At 34.8% G+C, this 25,985-nt stretch overlaps 1 protein-coding gene across 1 annotated transcript in view; it reads right to left on the bottom strand.

Moving 5' to 3' along the window:
• The window catches only part of LOC117079070 (CUB and sushi domain-containing protein 3-like), a 230,638-nt gene that overhangs the window by 36,182 nt on the left and 168,471 nt on the right, over positions 1–25,985 (bottom strand). The window contains exons 12-14 of the mRNA XM_033202697.1: positions 19,451–19,642; positions 8,946–9,084; positions 2,529–2,716 (exon numbers count right to left, since the gene is read on the bottom strand). Coding sequence (XP_033058588.1) covers positions 2,529–2,716; positions 8,946–9,084; positions 19,451–19,642 — 519 coding nt within the window. The remainder of the gene's footprint in view (positions 1–2,528; positions 2,717–8,945; positions 9,085–19,450; positions 19,643–25,985) is intronic.

The following is a 25,985-nucleotide window of genomic DNA, read 5'->3' as shown; positions in this document are numbered from 1 at the left end:
AGAGAGAGAGAGAAAGAGAGAAAGAGAGAAAGAAAGAGAGAAAGAAGAGAGAAAGAAAGAAAAGAGAAAGAGAGAAAGAAAGAAAAGAAAGAGAGAAAGAAAGAAAGAAAGGAAGGAAGGAAGGAAGGAAGGAAGGAAGGAGAAAGAAGGAAAACGTCAGTATGCAAAATAGGAAAAAGATGCTCAACTTAATAGTAATAAGGGAAAAGGCAATAAAAATGACAATGAGATATCATTTAATAAGATTAGCAACTTACAAGTTTAACAAAAGCACTGGTTTTTAAAAACTGTGGAATTTCTAAGCTCTCAGCCTCTGATTTTTGAAAGTTTAAATTGGTACAGCCTCTTTAGAGAATAATTCAGCAATATAGAGTTACATTGAAGAGGCTCATACCCTTTGACCTAGTAATCTCACTCTTAAGTATACAGATGTTCTAAAAAGAGTCTCACAGATATATTCAAGACGACATGTAAAAGAATGTTCATTTCATCATCATTCATTTCTGGTAGTAATAAATTAGAACAACCTAAATGTCTATCAGCAGAAAAATTTATATATTAACTTTGATATAGCCATATGGTGGAGTATCATAAAGGACTTAATAAATTAAAGCTATATGCTTCTAACTTTGATAAATCTCAAAAACAACATAAGGGGCCAAATCAATTTTCAGAAGGATACATACATAATAAAAATACAAAATTTGTATGAAAATAAGAAATATAAAAATATGTACAAGCATAAAAACATGGAAAGGATAAGTATCAAATTCAGGATTAGGGGGAATACCAGCATGAAAAGGGCAGGAATGTCTGAAAAATGACCTTGAATGCTCAAGATGGTTTGCCTAGATGGTCAGCTAGCCAGGTTCCCACAAATGGTAAGGGAATTATTTACCAGGTGGTTACAGTGATGTTGTGGTCAAGCTCACTCTCCCTAAAAGAGTTTCTAACCCATAAACCCAAGGTCTAAACTTCCCCCAGGCATCTTCTGATACAGAGCAGGTAGCATTTGCAGAAAACCCCAATAAACAGCCAGCACCCTAAACCTCACTGTCTGTGCCAAATGGCCTGCATATTTTCCTACTAACAAGGCCATTTTCCTGCTTTTTCTTGTGAAATGAGAGACTTACGGAGGGATCAGCCTTTCCACTGGAATGAAAACTATACTGTTTAAGTCCAGCAGTTACCCTTGACCTGGCAGACAGTTCCAAGTGATGACAGAGATATTGGAGGACTCCAAGCATCTGTTTCTTGCTGACTTGTGAGTTTCATTTCCCTAAAAATGTCTTTCTTACCCATATCATGTGTTGTTGTGAAATTTATTGTGACCTCTTATGATAGCCCTGAAGAGACTAACCCCTGTTCCTATGGCAAATGCAAAAGGAGTTTCCATTGTATACGCGATATTTGATTTTTTAAGACAAGAATAAAGAGATCTGAAGCAAATACAGCAGAATGATAATTTTTGTCAAGTTGGTTGATGGATGCTTTGCAGTTCATTATTCTATATAATTTTCAGTTATTGAAAATATTAAACAAAAGGTGGTAACAAATCAAAGCATGTATTTTCAGAAATCAGTTGACAACTTGAGATGAATTATCAGTATGCCCTTCATGGACTCAGTAGTTGCAAAATAAATTTAAACTTTATGCAATCTAAATATAAATCTGTTCCTGTAGACATAAACTACAAAATTTTAGAAAAATATAATTATAAATATCCACAGGCACTCTAACACAATTCATTTTAACACTAGCAGAAGTATTCTAAAACATTATAACTATATTTGTTTTCCTTATTATGAATATTGACATATTTAAGTATCTGTGTACATTTTCTTAGAGACAGGGTCTTGCTCTTCCAGACTGGCCTGCAGTGCATGATCATATTTCACTGCAGCCTTCATCTCCTGGGCTCAAGTGATCCTCCTGCCTCAGCCTCTTGAGTAACTGGGACTACAGATGTATGCCACCCCTCTTGACTAGTTAAAAAAAAAAGTACAGATGTGCTCTCACTATGTTTCTTAGGCTGGTCTCAAACTGCTGGGCTCAAGCAATTCTCCTGCCTTGGCCTCCCAAAGTGCTAGGATTACAGGCATGAGTGATGGCACCCAACTTACATGTTTTCTGAAATACAATTATCCTCTACTTTGTTCCCTTTATCACTGAAAGTGTTCTCCAAATGAAGGTATTTGACTGAAACTTCAGCTTCTAAAAAAATGAGACTTTTTTTGTATTTTTTGTCTTTTGATATTGTATGGCTCCAGCCAACTCCTCCAATATACTAATTGTTAATTTGTTTGCCTGATACATTTCCTTTGGTAGTAATTAGGGAAATGCTAATTTCCTTCTCGCTAATAAGAAAAGTCTACTGTGAGAACGCTTTTATGAGATGAACTGTACATAATCTGCATTTAAAAATGCACATAAAACTAACCACTAACAATGGGACATACAAAATTATTCTCCTGTATAAAATATCTATAATTTAAATCATGAAACTAACACGGAATGTTCATATTTACCTTTATATTCTAGATGAAATCCAGTGTAACTAACAGATCCATCACTCCGAAAAGCCAAATGCATTGTATTTGAGCTGCTTTCTATTCTCTCTGGTAACTTGCTGTCTTGAAAACTTCCAATCAGTGGGCTATTACTGTCTGGTCCGTCATAGATATAGAGGAAGTCATAGTTTGGTTCTATGCTAAAACTAAAAAAAAAAGAAAAAAGAAAAAAAAAAAGAAAGAAAGAAAGCGAAGTAGGATAATTATTATTAGGCTATTAACCATAATAGTTACATAATCAAACATTAATTCAGTGCTTAAAAATAATAAAAGACACTGTCAAAATAAGCTAATATAAAAAATCACCTGGCAACAACATATTTAATATAAATATCAAATAAGCAGGGGAAAAGAAAAAAAATCTTAACATTTTTACATATTTTTAAGTTGACATTGTATGCAGAGGAAATAAAGTGATTATAAGACAAAGAGTTACTTGATGAAAAGATATAGGATTTGGAGTCAGAGAATGTAAGTTCAAGTTTTGTTTCTGCCCTTGTTAGTGACATGTTCTTATGCAAGTTACTTTATGCAGAGGATAATATGTGTTTTTAAAACTTTTTCATCCATATATTTTGCATCATGAAAACACAAACTATTTTTTCTTCATAAATAGTACTCCAAAGTTTATGAGCATTTTTATTGCTAAAAAATTTAACTCTATATATCAGATATAGACAAAAGCTGAAATCAAAAGTTGAAATATATTATTTACATTTAAACAACTCAAACGAAGCTTTGCACATTGTATTAGACATTCTTTTTCTTGAAAGTAAATATGTTTTCTTCTTTTAAAACCTAATGTAGGAGATATCAAACCAATACACTATCAGAATTACATAATGTGAAAAGGATATTTTAGCATGTAAATGATTCAAATCAGTTGTGTTAATATTACAAGATTTGCATAATAAACTTGCCTTAACAACCTTCAAAAGTATAACAATTGTCCCACAATGATCATGGAATCCATATATTTAGAAGACAGGAGATACGCAATCAATTTCTCTATTTCCTAACTCATACTGTGGTAGAGAACCATGGGGAAAAGGATAGATTAATTTAGGTCAGCAAGAAAAGTCAACCAGTTTATGATATAAAATGAAACCAGTAAAACTTGCCATTGTTGGTAGCTTGATGGGGATGGCACTGAATCTATAAATAACCTTGGTCAGTATGGCCATTTTCACGATATTGATTCTTCCTATCCATGAGCATGGTATGTTCTTCCATTTGTTTGTGTCCTCTTTTATTTCACTGAGCAGTGGTTTGTAGTTCTCCTTGAAGAGGTCCTTTACAGCCCTTGTAAGTTGGATTCCTAGGTATTTTATTCTCTTTGAAGCAATTGTGAATGGAAGTTCATTCCTGATTTGGCTCTCTGCTTGTCTGTTACTGGAGTATAAGAATGCTTGTGATTTTTGCACATTAATTTTGTATCCTGAGACTTTGCTGAAGTTGCTTATCAGCTTAAGGAGATTTTGGGCTGAGACAGTGGGGTTTTCTAAATATACAATCATGTCATCTGCAAACAGGGACAATTTGACTTCTTCTTTTCCTAACTGAATACCCTTTATTTCTTTCTCTTGCCTGATTGCCCTAGCCAGAACTTTCAACACTATGGTGAAGAGGAGTGGTGAGAAAGGGCATCCCTGTCTTGTGCCAGTTTTCAAAGGGAATTTTTCCAGTTTTTGCCCATTCAGTATGATATTAGCTGTGGGTTTGTCATAAACAGCTCTTATTATTTTGAGGTACGTTCCATCAATACCGAATTTATTGAGCATTTTTAGCATGAAGGGCTGTTGAATTTTGTCAAAAGCCTTTTCTGCACCTATTGAGATAATCATGTGGTTCTTGTCTTTGGTTCTGTTTATATGCTGGATTACGTTTATTGATTTGCGAATGTTGAACCAGCCTTGCATCCCAGGGATGAAGCCCACTTGATCATGGTGGATAAGCTTTTTGATGTGCTGCTGAATCCGGTTTGCCAGTATTTTATTGAGAGTAAATATGTTTTTATTGAGGATTTTTGCATCGATGTTCATCAGGGATATTGGTCTAAAATTCTCTTTTTTTGTTGTGTCTCAGCCAGGCTTTGGTATCAGGATGATGTTGGCCTCATAAAATGAGTTAGGGAGGATTCCCTCTTTTTCTATTGATTGAAATAGTTTCAGAAGGAATGGTACCAGCTCCTCCTTGTACCTCTGGTAGAATTCAGCTGTGAATCCATCTGGTCCTGGACTTTTTTTGGTTGGTAGGCTATTAATTATTGCCTCAATTTCAGAGCCTGCTATTGGTCTATTCAGGGATTCAACTTCTTCCTGGTTTAGTCTTGGGAGAGTGTAAGTGTCCAGGAAATTATCCATTTCTTCTAGATTTTCTAGTTGATTTGCGTAGAGGTGTTTATAGTATTCTCTGATGGTAGTTTGTATTTCTGTGGGGTCCGTGGTGATATCCCCTTTATCATTTTTTATTGCATCTATTTGATTTCTCTCTCTTTTCTTCTTTTTTAGTCTTGCTAGCGGTCTGTCAATTTTGTTGATCTTTTCAAAAAACCAACTCCTGGATTCATTGATTTTTTGGAGGGTTTTTTGTGTCTCTATCTCCTTCAGTTCTGCTCTGATCTTAGTTATTTCTTGCCTTCTGCTAGCTTTTGAATGTGTTGCTCTTGCCTCTCTAGTTCTTTTAATTGTGATGTTAGAGTGTCAATTTTAGATCTTTCCTGCTTTCTCTTGTGAGCATTTAGTGCACAGAATTGGAAAAAACTGTTTTAAAGTTCATATGGAACCAAAAAAGAGCCCGCATTGCCAAGACAATCCCAAGTCAAAAGGACAAAGCTGGAGGCGTCACGCTACCTGACTTCAAACTATACTACAAGGCTACAGTAACCAAAACAGCATGGTACTGGTACCAAAACAGAGATATAGACCAATGGAACAGAACAGAGTCCTCAGAAATAATACCACACATCTACAGCCATCTGATCTTTGACAAACCCAAGAGAAACAAGAAATGGGGAAAGGATTCCCTATTTAATAAATGGTGCTGGGAAAATTGGCTAGCCATAAGTAGAAAGCTGAAACTGGATACTTTCCTTACTCCTTATACGAAGATTAATTCAAGATGGATTAGAGACTTAAATGTTAGACCTAATACCATAAAAACCCTAGAAGAAAACCTAGGTAGTACCATTCAGGACATAGGCATGGGCAAGGACTTCATGTCTAAAACACCAAAAGCAACGGCAGCAAAAGCCAAAATTGACAAATGGGATCTAATTAAACTAAAGAGCTTCTGCACAGCAAAAGAAACTACCATCAGAGTGAATAGGCAACCTACAGAATGGGAGAAAATTTTTGCAATCTACTCATCTGACAAAGGGCTAATATCCAGAATCTACAAAGAACTCAAACAAATATACAAGAAAAAAACAACCCCATCAAAAAGTGGGCAAAGGATATGAACAGACATTTCTCAAAAGAAGACATTCATACAGCCAACAGGCACATGAAAAAATGCTCATCATCACTCGCCGTCAGAGAAATGCAAATCAAAACCACAATGAGATACCATCTCACACCAGTTAGAACGGAAATCATTAAAAAATCAGGAAACAACAGGTGTTGGAGAGGATGTGGAGAAATAGGAACACTTTTACACTGTTGGTGGGATTGTAAACTAGTTCAACCATTATGGAAAACAGTATGGCAATTCCTCAAGGGTCTAGAACTAGATGTACCATATGACTCAGCCATCCCACTACTGGGTATATACCCAAAGGATTATAAATTATTCTACTACAAAGACACATGCACACGTATGTTTATTGCAGCACTATTCACAATAGCAAAGACTTGGAATCAACCCAAATGTCCATCTGTGACAGACTGGATTAAGAAAATGTGGCACATATACACCATGGAATACTATGCAGCCATAAAAAAGGATGAGTTTGCATCCTTTGTAGGGACATGGATGCAGCTGGAAACCATCATTCTTAGCAAACTATCACAAGAAGAGAAAACCAAACACCGCATGTTCTCACTCATAGGTGGGAACTGAACAATGAGATCACTTGGACTCAGGAAGGGGAACATCACACACTGGGGCCTATCATGGGGCGGGGAGAGGGAGGAGGGATTGCATTGGGGAATTATACATGATATAAATGATGAATTGATGGGTGCTGACGAGTTGATGGGTGCAGCACACCAACATGGCACAAGTATACATATGTAACAAACCTGCACGTTATGCACATGTACCCTAGAACTTAAAGTATAATAAAAATAAATTAAAAAAAAAAACTTGCCATTGTTAAACATTCATCAGCAGAAAAACTATTTTGTCAAGTTGTATCGTATTTGCCTGTATCTAAACAAGAGATTTGTTAGGTGAAAGGTATTATTTCCAAACTTAAAGAATTTGGCTGGGTGCGGTGGCTCAAGCCTGTAATCCCAGCACTTTGGGAGGCCGAGACAGGCGGATCACGAGGTCAGGAGATCGAGACCATCCTGGCTAACATGGTGAAACCCCGTCTCTACTAAAAAAAATACAAAAACTAGCCGGGCGAGGTGGCAGGCGCCTGTAGTCCCAGCTACTCGGGAGGCTGAGGCAGGAGAATGGCGTAAACCCGGGAGGCGGAGCTTGCAGTGAGTTGAGATCCGGCCACTGCACTCCAGTCCGGGCGACAGAGCGAGACTCTGCCTCAAAAAAAAAAAAAAAAAATTATAGAAGTTAACTTTCCACGATTCTCATCCTTCACATATTCATGTACAGGAAAGAAGAGTCCAGCTACTCATTTCACTTGTGCATGCAGAGTGGTAAAGAGAGAAGGGGAGAGTGCAGAGGTTCCCAGACCTTTTTTATATATAGGCCCCTCTAACATGAGAAAACTGGGAGACCATCACACTATTATATTTTGCTTTAATTTATTCAGTAGCTTCAAAAATGTAATTCAATTAACTTATCCTGAAATTTTTCAGTGGATCTGAGGCCTGAATTTGGTAACTGTCGGTAATAATAACATAGCAGAAATTAGAAGATTAAACTTTATTTCATTACTTATTACCATGTTCTGAGATAAAACACAACTTCTGAATTTCATCTCTTCCAACATTAAACTTTGATGTTAATTACAACTTCCTTGACTGTCTCTGTTGGGAGAATCACTAGAAACAACGGCTTTGTAAATGACACAGGAGTATTTATTATGCATGGAAGGCTGAAAGATTATTTAACAATGGAACACAGTATATTTATTTTTAATTTATAGTTTGGGACTAAATCAATACTTGAAGTATTGCAACTTCTTTGAAAATGAAATTAAAACAAAAAATATTCTTTTTAAGGAAATTTTAGTCTTAGTTGTTATGTTTTTTTTTTTCTGAAAAACTGAAAGGACAGTGCACGCTAATATTATGTTTTACAAGATACTTTCATAAATATTAACTCATCTTGCCAATAGTCCTGCTGTATAAGGAAGAGACTATGATTTTCATTTTACCGATGAGTACGTTAAGGCTGTTTAAAGTCAATGGTCTCCCTAAGGTCACATAATAAATGATAGATTTAGAAATCAAATTTAGGTCATGTACTTCATGTAATATATCCTTCTACCCTCGAGTTATTAACTAGAATAATTTCATACGTAAACTAAGCCCTGTATCATCCATTTTGATATTTCTAATGTCTGTATTGATGTTTCCTCAATTGGGAAAATGGGGATAATAATAGTATTTAGCTTGGGAATTTGTTTTACAACAGGATCCTGGCATAAAACTAAAATTATCATTGTTGTCACTTTGGTATTACTAATTAGCAATGCGCCACTACAAATTACAAAAATAAAAATTTTATTTATTTACAATTATGCTGAATTTGTATGAGTTCAAGTTATCTTTACTTAGGAAAAACAAACTGGCCTTAATATATTAGAAAATATTGAATATTTAAGGTTAACATTTCACATAAATACTAAGAGGCTTTAACACACTGGTGGCAGAAAAAGGAATTGTGTTACTGGAGTCAACATACTGATTACATCAACCTTGGATAATAAAGACTGGGGACTTTTCTACTTGGAAAATCATTGAGTTGCTATTACCTAACACTTCCAATGAAATATTCATGGAAAGAGGCCAGGTTTTGTGATGCCAGCTATTAGCCTCATGTGGGAAAATGGAGGCTCACTCAAATAATTAACTTGCCCAAGGTAACACGAATGACAGTGGCAAAGCTAGAACAAGTATTAGCACTGGGATTAGTAAAAAACAACAAAAATGCTATATATAGAAATAAGAATTTGTCTAGTGCAAATGCTAAAGCAAAATGGCCAAGCAATATATTTTTTTAACGTGGAAATATATAATAACTCACCTGATGAATGCCAAGGATATAACATAGTCTGCATTGACGGTGATAGTCCAGTCACAGTCTCTGCTATGCGGATATGGATGAGGGAAGTTTGGCGAAAGAATAAAGCCTGAAGATCCTGTTAAATTGCCTCCACAGGGTGCTTTAATTTAAACAAACAAATAAAATCTCTTTAAACATTAATACAATTTATTAGCTATCAATATTTTTGAAATCACCTCTCTAAAAGAGTTTATGAGGCTTTGTACAGACCTGACTTTTATAGTACCTGAAGCTTGGATACACCATTATCTTTCAAGAAAGACCATTAAAATACTGAATACATGCATACATACATGGATACATAAAATTTAGCTGCTTTATTGGCTTCAAGAGACCAAAAAGAATGCATATATACTTTTCTCTCTTTCTATTATTATTTTGTTTCATGTCAAAAGAAAAGCATTAAAAAAAAAAGTGGTAAAGATGATTTTCCTCTGGTTACCAGAAGAAATCAGATCGAAGCAAAACAAAACCTCTAATAATAAATAGAAAAATAAGATATGAGATATTTAGCTTATTTTCATGTCTCTCCTGGCACCATTTATGTATTGAGTACATTACTGCAGTTTCAAACAAAGGTTTCCATAACACTTCAATGGAGAGCTTCAAAAAATTGTCAGTGAAACTCAGAGAAGAGATTCTTTAGGGGATTACTGTTGAAGTTTGTTAAACAGAATCTATGTTCAAGAAGTTATACATTACACAGAAATTGACATCTTCAAAAAAATAGAGAAATGAAGAAAAATATGGAAGTCTTCATGGTGGTGTGAGAGAGTGGGTAATACAAATAAGTACACACACTCAACTGAGGGACATTAAGATTAGGATTCTGACATTCTCATGATGTCTCCTACACATAATCAGTACATCAGCATTCTTCTCTCAGCTGGGTTTTGAAATTGCAGTTTTCTGAGATAAATATGAGCATTCAGTTATAAGGGAAATGAAATTTTTTTGACCCATAAAACTGGTATTGTAAGGAAGAGAATTTTGATTCTGCCAACATTTCAGTATTTCTGTTCTTTCCATGAGTTGAGATATGCAATATCATCACTATGGTTTGGTAATTTTTCCATTGCCTTTTGTCTGGTACTGCCTTCCTCCATGCCCCTCTGCTACTCTTGTCTCAATACCTGAGTCACTCTCAAAAAATTGTCTCAGCTCTTACTATATTGAGAGTGTCTAGTTGCTCAGACTTAATGTATTCACCACTACTTTCCTGTCACTTGTATGTTTTTGTGGTACATTATAAAATAATTAGACATAAACTGCTTCAATGTTCTGTAGTCCTCCATCTCCAAGCTTAAATGCTTCCTGAATATTTATCTTTACAATCCCAGGATAAAGTCCCTCCTAATCAAGATACCACCCTTAAACTGGTCACATAATCTCTCGTCCTTATCCAAAACACTTGTCCAATTATTTATCTCCCTTACTTTTCCTGGCTTCCTCCCCTTCATCCACAAATATGTTCAGGTTTCTTTCATTTTAAATACAAAAGAGAGTTCCCTATGACCTATCCATTTTCACTCTTTTTTGTCTGAAAATGGCTTACTGTAAGGAAACACCCTGCCTCATATGACTTAGATAAGACTCACTTATTATGACTTAGATAAGCTGTCTTTGTTACCATCTTGTTTATGGCAAGACCAGCCACAGACCCTGCCATTTCCCATTCTTTGCTTCTAGCTGAACTGCTTGGCTCACTGATTAATCTGAATAAAATGCTTGTGAAACAAACTTTGATTACGTTTCCCTCCTTCTTCTGGGCTCCTGAACTTTGTCTCCCTCTCAGCTTTAAGACAGCACAGGATATTTCCTGAGAACAGGCTGGATTCAGAGCACAACATTCTCTGATCTACTATTCAATCAGGCTGCCCTTGCCTCTGACTTCACATTTAGTTCTCTCTAGCTTCGTTTAGCCTTCTCTAAAAAAGAAAAAAAAAACCTTTTGTCTAACTCCTGAGATAGGTGCAGATCTTACAGCCTTAGTATTCCCTGTTGCAATAGTCCCTTCCCTGCCTTCCCTGCTCCTTGCAATAATCCTGTTTGAATCAAAGTCTCTTCTTACTAAATTCTGTGTGTGTGTGTTTGTGTGTTTTAATTTGGCATAACTAAGCTTTTTGAAGGGGAAGTCAACTCTTATCTCTTTCTGCACCTCTGTGCTGTATGTATCTATGGGACAGATTAAGATGACTAACAAGACTAGAAAAGCAGAGAACCAAAGGAAGAAAATGTTTCTTATGTTGTTTCTCAAAGAAAAGTGCCAAGATATTCAACATGAGAAAAATTATCATAAGTTTTAATCATTTATTTTTATTTTAAATTACATTTAGAGAGACACAATAACCTTTCTATTACTTAGACAGTCTAACAGTCTAGATTTGGTGTCTTTTTTTTTTTTTTTCTGATACAGGGTCTCACTCTGTGGCCCAGGCTGGAGTACAGTGGCATGATCACAGCTCACTGCAGCCTTGACCTCCCAGGTTCAGATCCTCCCATCTCAGCCTCCCCAGTAACTGGGACTACAGACACGCACTACCACGTGCAGCTAATCCTTGTATTTTTGGAGAAACAGAGTTTTGCCATGTTGCCCAGGCTGGTCTTGAACTCCTGCGCTCAAGTGATGGACCCACCTCAGCCTCCCAAAGTGCTGGGATTATAGGTGTGATCCACCATGCTTGGCCTCTAGATGTCTTTACATGGTCCTTTCTACCTTTTATTCTCTTCTCAACCATTGACCCAGTGCAAACATTTCTTAGCTTGCTCCCAATGCAACATTTCTTAGCTTATACTTAGGTGACTTCTGCATTTATAATAATAATTAAGACTTTGCTACCTTTATCTTTCTCTTCATATCTGTAGTCATTCTTAATTGTTGATCTTTATCTTAGATTCACTGTCCTAATTTCTGGAATCTTAGAAACTAGTATTTCTGAGGTTTTCTTCTAGTGTCGTTAAACATACTTCAGTCTTATTATCATACACTTCTTCCTTTACATCTCCTTATAATTTTGGTGATCTCCTGAGTTCCTTATCTAGTTCTCTTAATTTCTACTGTTACATTTTTCCTTGCTGACCATATGTAAACTTAAGATTTTTATCTTCTAATTTTTATACACTGATAACACCCTTCCCTATCTCCTCCTACAGATTTCTTGGCTGAAGTCTAAACCATATGCCAGAGTCTTTACTGAATATCTCTCTCTGTAGTCTCTCGGTACATCAAACATAGAATAGCCTAAATATTCAACCTCAAATCAAGTTGGCTTCTTCTCCTAGGTTCCTAAATTGTTAGATAAGCAGTACTATCCACCTGTAGTCCCAAGCTAGAGGTCGAAGAGTCTTCCCTTTTTTTCACTGCATCCTTATATCCAATTCATCAAGAAGCCCTGCCAAAACCCACCTTGTAGCTATTTTCAACTGGTCCTTTTTTTCTTGCCTACTACCAATAGGTCTAACCCTTCTCTCTTTCTTGAATTATTACAATTGATAATTGAAATAATTACTCCCTAATTTTTTTCTCAGTGAAAACATCTAATCATACTATGTGTATGCATAAAATTCTGCAAGTGTTTCATGTTGTCTAAAATATAATGTCCCATTTCCCGTACAGCCTTCATGATCTGACCCCTACAGCCTTTCCAATTTCATCAACCATCAGGGTATACACATAAATTATACTCAAATACTATCATACTGCTTATATTTCCTTGTTCTTCCATGACTTTACTTATTTTATTTCTTCTTCCTGAAATGTCTGTTTCCCTTCTACATTTACATAACTCTAACTTATGTTTTTAGATTCATCACCGCCTCCAGGAAGTTTTCCTGGAATGGACACTACCTTCAACTTCTCTAACCCATTTTGGTATCCATAGTAACCTCTGCCAAGCTCTGTTGTTTCTCTTATTACATTTTATTTTAATATTCCACTCAGGTATCAGTATTCATCACTAATATGTAATAACAACCATCTGGTATCCACAGTAACCTCTGCCCATCTCGATTATTGATTATGCAAACAGTGAAGATGACTGTACTGATGAATGCACAATCTAATTTGTAGCTATGTGTTTAAATAAAAATAGCAATACATTTTACCTTTGGGGTTCTTAAAATAATATGTGAATATGAAAAAAGTGTAATAGCAAATGTATATACAGGCATACCTTGGGGATACTGGAGGTTCAGTTCCAGACCCCCACAATAAACCAAATATAGCAATAAAGTTAGTCACAAAACTTTTTTGGTTTCCAAGTGCATATAAAAGTTATGTTTACACTATATTTTAGTCTATTAAGTGTATAATAGCATTGTATCTACAACAGTACATAACATAATTAAAAATACTTTATTGCTGAAAAATGAAAATGGTCATCTGAGTCTTCAGTGAGTCACAATCCTTTTGCTAGTGAAGGGTCTTGCCTACATGTTGATGGCTGCTAACTGATCAGGGTGGTGGCTGTTGAAGCCTGGGGTAGCTGTGGCATTTTCCTAAAATAAGATAATAAAGAAGTCTGCCATATCACTGGACTCTTCCTTTCATGAAAGATTTCTCTGTAGCATGTGATGCTATTTGATTGCATTTTACCCACAGCAGAACTTCTTGGAGACAATCCTCCCAAATTTTGCCTCTGCTTTTATGAACTAAGTTATGTAGTATTCGAAGTTCTTTGTTGTCATTTCAACAATGTTCATAGCATCTTTACCAGAAGTAGATTTCATCTCAATAAATCGCTTTATTTTCCCATCCATAAGAAGCAACTCCTCATTCGTTCAAGTTTTATCACAAGATTGTAGCAATCCAGTCCCATATTCAAGCTCCACTTCTGATTCTAGTTCTCCTGCTATTTCTAGCATATCTACAGTTACTTCTTCTGCTGAAGTCTTAAACACCCCCTCATAGTCATCCATGAGGATTGGAATCAACTTCTGCCAAACTCCTGATAATATTGATATTTTTACTGCCTCTCATGAATTTTACAAATGTTCTTCTTCTTCTTCTTTTTTTTTTTTTTAGACGGAGTCTTGCTCTGTCACCCAGGCTGGAGTGCAGTGGCCTAATCTCGGCTCACTGCAAGCTCCGCCTTCCGGGTTCACGCCATTCTCCTGCCTCAGCGTCTCTAGCAGCTGGGATTACAGGCGCCTGCCACCATACCCAGCTAATTTTTTTGTACTTTTAGTAGAGACAGGGTTTCACCGTGTTAGCCAAGTTGGTCTTGATCTCCTGACCTCGTAATCTGCCCACCTCGGCCTCCCAAAGTGCTAGGATTACAAGCATAAGTCACTGTGCCCAGCTACAAATGTTCTTAATGGCATCTAGAATGGTAAATTCTTTCCAGAAGGTTTTCAATTTACTTTGCCCAGATCCATCACATAAATCACTATCTTTGGCAGCTATAGTATTGTAAAATATATGTCTTAAATAATGTCACTTTAAAAGTCAAAATTATTCCTTGATCCATGGGCTGCAGAATGGATGTTGTGTTATTGGCATAAAATCATTAATCTCTTTGCATATCTCCATTAGGTCTTTTGGGTGACCAGGTACATTTTCAATGAGCAGTGATATTTTGAAAACAATCTTTTTTTCTGAGCAGTAGGTCTCAACAATGGGCTTAAAATATTCAGTAAGCCTTGGTGTTAACAGATGTGCTGTTATCCAAGCTTAATTGTTCCATTTATAGATCACAGGCAGAGTAGATATAGCATAATTTTTAACAGGCCTAAAATTTTCAGAATGGTAAATGAACACTGGTTTTATTTTAAAGTCACCAGCTGCATTAGCCCCTATAAGACAGTCAGCCTGTCCTTTGAAGCTTTGAAGCCAGACATTGATTTCACCTCTCCAGCAATGAAAGTTCTAGATGACACTATTCCAATAGAATGCTGTTTAATCTACGTTGAAAATTGTTTTTAATGAAGCCGCTTTCATCAGTGATCTTAGCCAGATCTTCTGGATAACTGGCTGCAGCTTCTTCTTCAGTACCTACAGATTCACGTTGCATTTTAATGTTATAGAGATAGCTGCTTTCCTTAAACCTTATAAATCGGCCAGGCACAGTGGCTCACGCCTGTAATCACAGCACTTTGGGAGGCTGAGATGGGCGGATCACGAGGTCAGGAGATTGAGACCATCCTGGCTAACATGGTGAAACCTCGTCTCTACTCAAAATACAAAAAAAAAAAAAAAAGTCAGGTGTGGTAGCTGATGCCTGTAGTTCCAGCTACTCAGGAGGCTGAGGCAGGAGAATGGCATGAACCCGGGAGGTGGAGCTTGCAGTGAGCCAAGGTCACGCCACTGCACTCCAGACTGGGCGACAGAGCGAGACTCCATCCCAAAACAATGACAACAACAAAAACACCTTATAAATCAACTTATGCTAGCTTCAAAGTTTTCTTCTGCAGCTTTTCCACCTGTGTATGTCTTTATAGATTTACGAGAGTTAGGGCCTTCCTTTGGATTAGGTTTTGGCTTATGGGAATGTTGTGGCTGGTTTGATCTTCTATCCAGACCACTGGCTTGCTTCATATCCGCAACAAAGCTGTTTTGCTTTCTTATCATTCCTGTGTTCACTAGAGTAGAATTTTCCATTTCTGTCAAGAATTTTACCTTTGCATTCAGAACTTGGGTAACTATTTGATTCGAGATGCCTAACTATCAGCCTATCTTGGCTTTCAACTGGCCTTCCTCACTAAGCTTAATCATTTCTAGCTTTTAATTTAGAGTGACAGATGTGCAACTCTTCCTTTCACTTGAATGCTCAGAGGCCATTGGTCTACTTTTAATATTGTGCATCAGAGAATAGGTAGGCCCAAGGAAAGAGAGAGACATGGAGGAACAGTCAGTTACGGGAGCACTCAAAACACACACATTTATTGGTTAAGTTCACTGTCCTACATGGGCATTTGTTTGTGGCACCCCGAAACAATTACAATAGTAACATCAAAGATCACTGATCACAGATCACAATAACAATAAAATAGTAATGAAAAAGTTTGAAATATTGTGAGAATTACCAAAATGTAATACAGGGACATGAAGTGAGCACATGCCATTAGAAAAAAAAAGTCTATTAGGACTTGCTTGGCACAGGGTTGCCAAAACCCTTCAATTTGTAAAAAAAAAATGTAGTATCTGTGGAGTGAAATAAAGTGAAGTGTAATAAAATGAAATATGCTTACATGTATGTATATATGCAAAAAAGACCAGAATGATAGCAAAATATTCTTTGTGATTTTTTCCACTTGGATTATGTATGATTTTGGAGAGAGTAGGGGAGTAATTTTGTTTCAATTGTCCTTATTTGACAAGGAACATTGGTCTTTTTTATTGTTAGAAATTGTATAGAGATACACACATATATGTACATGTACATGTTATACATGTATATCCTTTATCACAAATGATTTAAGAAAAATTATTACATATAAATTATCTATTATTTAGATATAAGATCCTCTAACATTATTTTTATTCTATTACTTAAATTATTATTTTTCTTCTAGTGACAAGGTCTTACTATGTTGCTCAGTCTCATCTCAAACCCCTGGGCTCAAGCAATCCTCCCATCTCAGCCTCCTGAGCAGTTGGGAACACAGGTGTGTATCTATTTAAATTATTTATCAAAGATTTCTTGATATATTTCAATGCTGTGGTTGATTTTGAAACTCTATGAAAGCCAATGAGAAAAGCAAAGACATTATTGGACGTTTGTAAATCCGAAATTTTTAGTGAGTAAAGAAAATTAGGTTAAATATACTCAACTCTAAATAGCATTTAGAAATGCATCTCTATTTTTACCCATCTAACCATAAAGCATTCAAAATACAAGTCAGAGATTCATAAATTAAGTTTTCAGTAATTTGTTCTGAATGCAGTGTTTTCTGAGGCAGTTACTTGGGCATCAACTATGGATAACTATTTTACGATCTTCTTAATATTTTTCCCAAATTCAATTTTATTTGTGTCTTCTTTCTTTCTCAAAAGCCCACTCACATTAATGTCTTCCTTATTTACCTTCATATTGAATGCTGCTACTTTCCCTCTGGCAATATCAAAGTAATTTGCGCACTGTCAATTTTGTTGGAATGAATTCTATTAACTCCCTTAAAGACAACGTCCTTCTGTTTGGTATTTGCTATAAGACTGTTTCTACATGCAAGCAAGCAAAATGTTTTATGCTCCGGGGTCTGAGACATAGAATTATGGAGTTTCTAAGAAGTTCAGGGTTTAATCTTTGGCATGGTATTTCCAATCATGAAGTTCTTTCTTATCAGTTTTAGAGGTCAAGCTTTCTGCAGCCTTAGCAATTTTTTAGACTTTTTTTTTTTAAGGTTATTTTCTTCCTCGGAGAAGCTCTAATTTATATCTTCTACTGAAGCTAGCTTTTCCTACCAAAAATAATACACAGTATCATTATCTACACAAAAACCTCACACAACCTGCTTAACTTAAGTAAGATTTAGTACTCAGCTTTTTTTTTTTTTTTAGAATAGGACTTGCTAGCTAAAGCATATTCTTGTCTAAAAATGGAAATTTATAATAGCAGATCTCAGAACTTTTTCATCTTTTGCATCTTGGATTTTAGTGTTATCTAGAATTTTTGTATAAGCCATTTAATATTTTAGGATTCTATGTAAAAACAATTGGCATAAGTTAGCCCTTCTGGTAATTCTAATAAGCAACATCCTTTAGTCAAATCTAAGAATCACAATAAAGCAAGAAGTTCTACAGTAAGATTTTGGTGTTTTATAATTTATTCTTTACATAAATATTCTCTTCATGAGCTATGTGGTCAAATTCCGATTAATTAGAATAAGAAATTTTAATTTAGTTGAAAATGTTTTGGTTAATTGAGTAGTAAACAAACTTGAAAATTTTGAAACAAATATGATACATTATTTTAATCTCTTTGCAGACATTTCTTAACAGTTTTTTTTATCAGATTCTATGAGTGCACTTACAGTAAAGGTAAATTAATTGATATTTGTTGATTCAGAATCTTGCAGTGCTACATGAAAAACAATATGGGTGTGAATAGAAATAGTGTAATGGGAGATATAGCTAAATCTGAACTGTTCAAGCGATGCCATTATTTCATGCTTTATAAAAGGGTCTCTAATAAATGTACTTCTTTGGCAGTTGTCTTATTTTTTACAGCAGAAATCTAGAACTGTCTGTCTGGTTTGGGCCTTTGTATGTTGTTTGCTGATTTTAGTGTTTCTTTCAAATCCAACTTTTTTAGAGAAAATGTGTTGTAAAACTTTTTTTTTTTTTTATTTCACTGGAAAGTAAGTTCATAGGAACAGAGAACTTTTCTGTCTTGTTTTATTGCTAATTTCCCACTGTTTAGAACAGTGCCTGAGACACAGTTAATGACCAATGAAGGTGATTTTGTAATTTTGTGTGGGGAGTTACAAGATGAGGTAAAATAAATCTGAATAATTGATTGAGCTTGTTCACTTCTAAATGAAGAACTAACACTCTTTTCCTGTTTCCATGGGACTTTCAAAATAAATCACTGTGAAGTTTATGAGTTAGGTATAAGTGAACAAAAATAAGATTCTCTCTCTAAAACATGATACATTTGAATATACCAAATGCTATAAGAAATACAATGATGAACAAGATATAGAATCTTCTCCCAAGTTGCTTACAGTGTAGTAAGAGAGAGTATGTAAATAAACAGAATTTTCAGTAGAGGAAACATAGTTTGTTCAAAATGTGTCGTAAATTCAAGATGACACAAATACTAAAGCACCTGAACAGAACAAAAAAGTTTATGATTAAACTAGTTTAATTATGTAGCAGATTTTCTAACTATTTTTATTCCAAAAGTGGGACATTCCTCTAAGTCTTTCTCAGACCCAATAATAATTTGTGTTTTAATTTTCTAGAGTCTGACTTGGAGATTCAATAACAGAGTACAGAGACAAAAGATAGCTGTAAGTATGATCCAGGCTGCTACAATTTCTTAGATCTTCCAAATAAAAACCAATATTCTTTTGGATTACATTAATTAAATGGAAAGACAAAGCTTGGAAATTCTGACATAGATTCTGACAATATTTTCTTTCTTAAATGAAATAACCATTTTAGAGACAAGATCAATATGACTCATTTTAATATAGAGTCTGAATCCATTCTTTAAGATTTAAAAGCAATGGAAAACTATGGTTAAATAGTAAATGAAGGATGATAGAATTTTTCAAGAGCTTTGATTCATAACTGTTTTAGGATCTTAGAATCATTAAAAAAATAATGAAATCATCAGTCTTTACCCCTTGGAAAAATAATAATCATTTTACAATCTTGTACATTCTGGGGAGGTTAATAATTCTCTGAAATCTTGGACTCTCGTATAGAATCTGTTGTAGAATATGGTTCTTAAGACATCAACACCAGTTTTTGACCATTGTTTTATGTTTATATAAAATTTTAATTGTTCTTTAATTCATACCTATACAGACTGGTGGGCTGGGCTGCCAGAAGTACCGATTTTCTACCTGAATGCAGGTTATTCTTTCCTCTCCTTGAAGTTCATATCCTGGGTCACATTGAAAAACGACAGTGTCCCCAGGTTCTCTTCCATCCCCATTTCGAGTCCCATTCATGGGGACCCCTGGGTCACGACACGCAGTGGCAACAGAACCTATCAAAAGACAGAGACAAAATTTTAGTTTTGATAACTACCAAAATCAATTTCATATATCCATGTGTTTTAGAAAATTAATTTTTAAAATTGTTGGGTCAATTTTTAAATGCTATACAATAAATGCTTTTGCTATATTTTATATAATTTATGTGTTAACTTATTTGAAGAAGTGGTGTAGTATTTTAGTTGCCAAATACTAGATTACTCAACATTATTAAACGTGTTTTAAAAGACACTGAAGAGTACGAAAAGAAAGCTTCATACTGGGAAAATACACTTGTTTGGAACATATTCACAGAGGACTTGTAGCTAGGATATACAAAGAACTCTCAAAACTCAAAGCAAAAAAAAAAGGAGAAGAAGAAAATTAACAATCCATCCAGTTACAAAATGAGCAAAAGACATTTTAATGAAAACAGTATCAGAAAACACATGAAAAGATGTTCAACATCACTAACAGGGAAATGCAAATTAAAACCACAATGAGATATTACTATGTACATTTCAAATTGGTTCAATTTTTTTAAAAAAAATATGATAACAACAAATGCTCGTGAGATTACAGAGAAAACTGGATAATTCATGCATTGCTGGTAGGAATGTAAAGTGGTACAACCACTCTGGAAAGGATTATGGCACTTTCTTACAAAACTAATCATTCACTTACTATATACCACAACAATTGCACTCTTGAATATTTATCCAAAAGAAAATAAAACTTATATTTACATGAAAGCCTGTACACAAATATTCATAACAACTTTATTCGTGGTTGCTAATAACTAGGAACAACCCAAATGTCATTCAGGTAAATGGTTAAATGATGGTAAATCCATCCCATGGAATATTACTCAGTAATAAAAAAGAATGATTCATATATATGACTTGGATGTATTTCAAGGGAATTGGGCTGAGTGAAAACAATACAATATCCAAATATGATCTACTGTTTAATTATTTTATATAACATTCTTGAAGTGACAACATTTTAAAATTAGAAGCCAAGTGTAGTGACTCACACCTGTAATCCCAGCACTTTGGGACATCAAGGCAAGAGGATTTCGAAATGCAAGGAGTTTGAGACCAGCCTGGGCAACTAAGTGAGACTCTGTCTATCCAAAAAAAAAAATTAGCCCAGCATGGTGGCGCATGCCTGCAGTCCCAACTACTTGAGAGGCTGAGGTGAGAGGATAGCTTAAGCCTAGGAGGTCAAGGCTACAGTGAGCCGTGATTGTCTGACTGTACTTAATTTATAAGTGAATTTGTTTTGTAATATCCATCAGTGTTTCTCAGCAGAGCACTAAACAGAGCATCATGCATCAAAGAATCTGAGCAATTATAGTCTTCCAGTATGGATAGAGATCTTTTATAAAAAATGTTTTATGTGTGTGTGTGAGAAATTTACCTATCAAATTTTTCTTGATTTGCTCTGGAACGGTTTCCAACCAAATTAAAATTGACTTATTGTATTAGTCTGTTTTCACACTGCTATAAATAACTACCTGGGACTGGGTAATTTATGAAGAAGAGAGGTTTAATTGACTCACAGTTCTGTAGGTTTAGTAGAAAGCATGGCTAGGAAACTCAGGAAACTTACAATCATGGCAGAAGGCAAAGGGGAAGCAAGCACATCTTACCATGGCAGAGAAGGAGAGAGACAGAGTGAAGGGGAAAGTGCCACACACTTTCAAAGAACCAGATCTCATGAGAACACACTCACTATCAAGAGAAGAGTAACGGGAAAGTCCGTTCCCATGATTCAATCACCTCCTAGCAAGCCCCTCCACTGACACGTGGGGATTACAATTAGAGATGAGATTTGGGTGGTGGCACACAGCCAAACCATATCACCTGTGGATTGGTTTTATAAGTGGAGAGTGATGTTCGACACACAAGGTTTACATTTAGGATGTTTTTATTAGAAAGAAGTGACATAAATGTGAAAAGTGCTATAGCTTTCAAATTGAGTAACAGGAATAATATAAAAGATTATGAAAAATACTTGTTTTATTTGAGATTTCCAGTGTACTGGACACAGGAAGCTTTCAGTTTAACATATACATTCTCAAAAATAAAAATGCTTGTGTAACAATGTTAGAAAAACATATTGAAATGAAAGAAGTCAATATCATCATATTTTAGCTGACTATGACAGGAAAAAAAGCTGAGTATGATGGGAAAACAGTGTTTTTACGCTACTGTCAGAATTACTGAGCTGAAAGATTTAAAGTGGGACATAGTAGCTAAAATAAGGTTTTGATTTGACAGCTAATATACAATATGTGAGAATACACATTTGCCTTTGGGCTTAGTTGACTTGAAGGAGAAGAGGGAGTAAATCCCTCAAGTTCCTTTTTCTTTCAATTAACAAACAAATTAGGAGTAAGATTTTATTTTTTTTTTATTTATTTATTTATTTTTTTTTGAGACGGAGTCTGGCTCTGTCGCCCAGGCTGGAGTGCGGTGGCGGGATCTCAGCTCACCGCAAGCTCCGCCTCCCGGGTTTACGCCATTCTCCTGCCTCCGCCTCCCAAGTAGCTGGGACTACAGGCGCCCGCCTCGTCGCCCGGCTAGTTTTTTGTATTCTTTAGTAGAGACGGGGTTTCACCGTATTAGCCAGGGTGGTCTCGATCTCCTGACCTTGTGATCCGCCCGTCTCGGCCTCCCAAAGTGCTGGGATTACAGGCTTGAGCCACCGCGCCCGGCCTGGAGTAAGATTTTAAAGAACAAGAAAGAATGATGGGGTTTAATGAAAGACCAAATAAAGTTTTTTCCTCTTGGAATTACTTGAGTTCTGAAAGCAGTTAGTTAAATACACACAGGAACAATTACTTCATGTAAATGCTATTGTCTCTTTTTTTTTTTTTTTTTTTTACTTATTCAAAGTTTGATTTTCATGCTCTTTATACTCTGTGTTGTAGGTAGGCAAAATTATAATAATTTTAACATCAATCATTCTTCATCTGTATTAAATAGAAACTGTAGCCAGTGAAGGAAATAACAATTTAAGAAGCTATGCCATATTTCCTTTCAAATTAGAAGTTAGATAATCTCACTTAATTAGAATGATTAAAAAATAATTATATAATATTAAAACAACTTTATTGATCACACATTTTAAAATACATTAATTATTTGTATTTTATATGTACTTCTCATTTTTTGGAATCATATCATTCTCAAAATACATAATCCTTATTTATATTTTATTTTTGTTATTGTTTTTATATAAATTTTTAAGTAAAGGTTTGATCATCTTTATCCCCTCCTGTTCTGTAACAACATACAGAATATTTCTATAGAATGAGGACTTGTTTGGCAATTAAGTATTTTAATTTATCACTATTTTAAATATGTAAAAATTTAAAAGTATATGTCAGAAAATACTATACTGACTGCCAACGTATTAACCGTTGGTAATTCACTCATTTTCTAAACGTCTTTATTTCAAATTGCTTCAGATTTATTTGGTGAAATGAATATCTGTATCTTTGTTTTATTAGATTTTAAGTCTGCCATTTATGTCTCCTTTTCCCTAACATATATATGCAAAGTAAGCAGAAATTCCAACAAAGATAAAGGGCCTTACTTTGTTGTCTCACCTGTAATAATATCATAAAAGGAACATTCTTGAAAGTGAATAATAGGCTTATATGTTATAACATTCAAATATAATTCGTGTTTGACCTGTAAAATCCCATGAAACTGTCAATAAAAGAATACTTCCCTGTCTTGTTTTCTTCGTCTCAAAAGAGCTGGCCAATTTCATTTTGGTTAGTCTAGGAATTATCCAGTGGCTAGTCTGTTACACAGATGTAGATTGTACTCCTTAAAGTAGCTTAACATTCATTAGAAAGAATAGTAGTCACACAGAAAAAGTATATAAATAGAAGCGTACGTGAATAGCTAAGAATGCTAATATGTAATACTTATTGAGCACTTTCTACATTTAAAACACCATACTATGAACTACATCTCGATTCACAAGAAGTCTGAGAACTATTACTATCCATATTTTTCCATTGATAAAATTGAGGCTTAAAAAGGCTAAGGTGCTTTCCCAACATCGTACAATTACTTAGGCACAGTTAAAGTACAAATGCAGATATAACACCATATCCAAGGGACATTTTCTAAATAAAAGTCATAAAGCCTTTGTAATAAAATGTGCTTAAGTGTTGAATAGAGCACAAAACTCAAGATATGATTATTTAAGTGGAAGTCTCTGAAGCATGCTATTAATCTTTAAGTGTCATTTTAAAATCAGACGAGCAATTATCCACCTATTATTTTGACTAAAGTAGTCCAAAAACCTACACATTTATAACACCTTAAACGTATTAATTTCTTTAAAAATATTTGCACAGATATCAACATTACAGCTTTACTAAGTAGGGTTCTATTGTTATATATCAAATTGAATAAAGACTAAGAAAGAGAAACTTAAAAAAGACAATTAATTTAGAATAGAGACCAATAAAATAACGATCATAGCAGTTATCACTGTCTCTATTTAGAGCATATAGTGTGCAAAGCACTTGACTAGCAGCTCAATTTACACTCTTAAGCTAAAACACAGAATCCTTAGAAAGTGGTATTGTCATCCCAATTTTTAAATGGGCAAAATGAGATCTTAAGGTCTCAGAGATCTTAAGTGCATGTTCTTAGCAGACCTGGAATTTGAACTCAACCAGCAGGGCTCTTCATCACTACAGTGTGTTGTCTCAGCACAAACCTATCCCATTACCAGAAATAACATAAAGCCATATCCTACTAGTGGAACTCTGACAGCTGTTTATTGATGAAAGAATTGACTGAAAACAATCAGACCAATTTGAAATGGAAAGGCAAGAAATGTTGAACTATTTGTATCCCTTTATTACACATAAAAATATGTTGCTGCCTACATTTTTATTATAATGGAAAGCAGAAAAGAAAGACACAAGGTTATATTTGTGGTTATTAAAAATAATAGAAATAAAATTTATTCATATACATCTCCAAGTTTAGCCATGTATATGCCAAATATATGCCAAATAACATTTTAAAGTAACTACAATATGAAGAACATTTCCATTCCAACTGCTTTTTCACTATTTCTCCTTCTCATCCCTTATTTTGTTTTATTTCCTTCTTTATAATTTTTTGAGAGGGAAAGCAATAGATAGAAGCATTCTCTTCTTAACACCATCAAATCGATCACCCCACTGGTATTTACATCCATATTTTGCTTCCCTATCTTTTAAAATGGAGAAGTTGGCCTTGTTCTATAAAAAGCCAACCCTAGTTCCTGTGTTGCTGGTATTAAACACTGTTAAGGACTTCAGTTGTAAATGTTTTTCATCTCCTCTGTATTACTAGCACACTGGATCATTCTCAGTTGCATGTACAGTACTATACTGGATCATTCTCAACAGCATGTAATTGTGGCTTATATCTTTCATCTTAAATAAACAAACAAAACTTTATAATATCCCCATCCTCTTTCAGCTGCTTTCCCATTCCTCTTCTTTCTTTAATAGAAAATCTATTAGATATATCTTCTGACAGAAGTTTCTATACAATTGTCTCCAGTTTTATTGTCAGTCTTCCCTCTATTCCACTATTTTTAAATCCAGACTGACAAATTCAGTGGTAACTTTTACACTTTCTTTCAAAAACCTTTCAGCAACATTTATTAGAGCTGACTATTCCTTCCTTCTTCAAGCGCTGTTTTGTTTTGTTTTGTTTTTTGGCCTCCAATTCATTGGTCTAGTCTGGTTTTCTTTCTGGCTTATTTGCTGCTCTCTTTTGGTATCTTTTGCTTTTGTTACTTGATAACCTGATGACTGAGGGCTGGAGCACCTTAGGAATTAGTTCTTAATGCTCTTGTCCCTTCTTTCCACAATTTCTCACTAAATAACTTCACAAGTTTAAGTATTATTTTTAGCTTGATGCCCCTGAAATTTATATATCCAGACTTAACTTTTTTCTGAGCTCTTAACCATTCTCTTCAAGTGCCTATTTAACTTCTTTACTTAGATATCTAGTAGGTTCCTCAACTTACCATGTCCAAAATATTGCAAAATTATAAAACCTTTTAATCTTCTGATTTGGAAAGTAAAAATGTAAAAAACAAGTATAAAATTTCACCTATGTAAATTTTCCCTAGACACTTGATGTCATTGCAAATGTGCTTCTAATTTATTATAACCAGATAAAAATATGTTTTAGAAATATATTCAAAATAGAAGATAAAAATCATTGACATAGGAAATAGAGTGAACATTAGTAAAAATATAAAATCTTCTAATTTTTATTCTATTTTTTATGCCAGTTATTTTAATTTATATGGTAGCAT

Source organism: Trachypithecus francoisi, unplaced genomic scaffold (genome assembly GCF_009764315.1).
Source record: "Trachypithecus francoisi isolate TF-2019V2 unplaced genomic scaffold, Tfra_2.0 Lachesis_group7, whole genome shotgun sequence".
In the NCBI taxonomy this organism is placed as follows: domain Eukaryota; kingdom Metazoa; phylum Chordata; class Mammalia; order Primates; family Cercopithecidae; genus Trachypithecus; species Trachypithecus francoisi.
The sequence above is the reverse complement of the archived record's forward strand: the minus strand, read 5'-3'. Positions and strand labels throughout refer to the sequence as shown.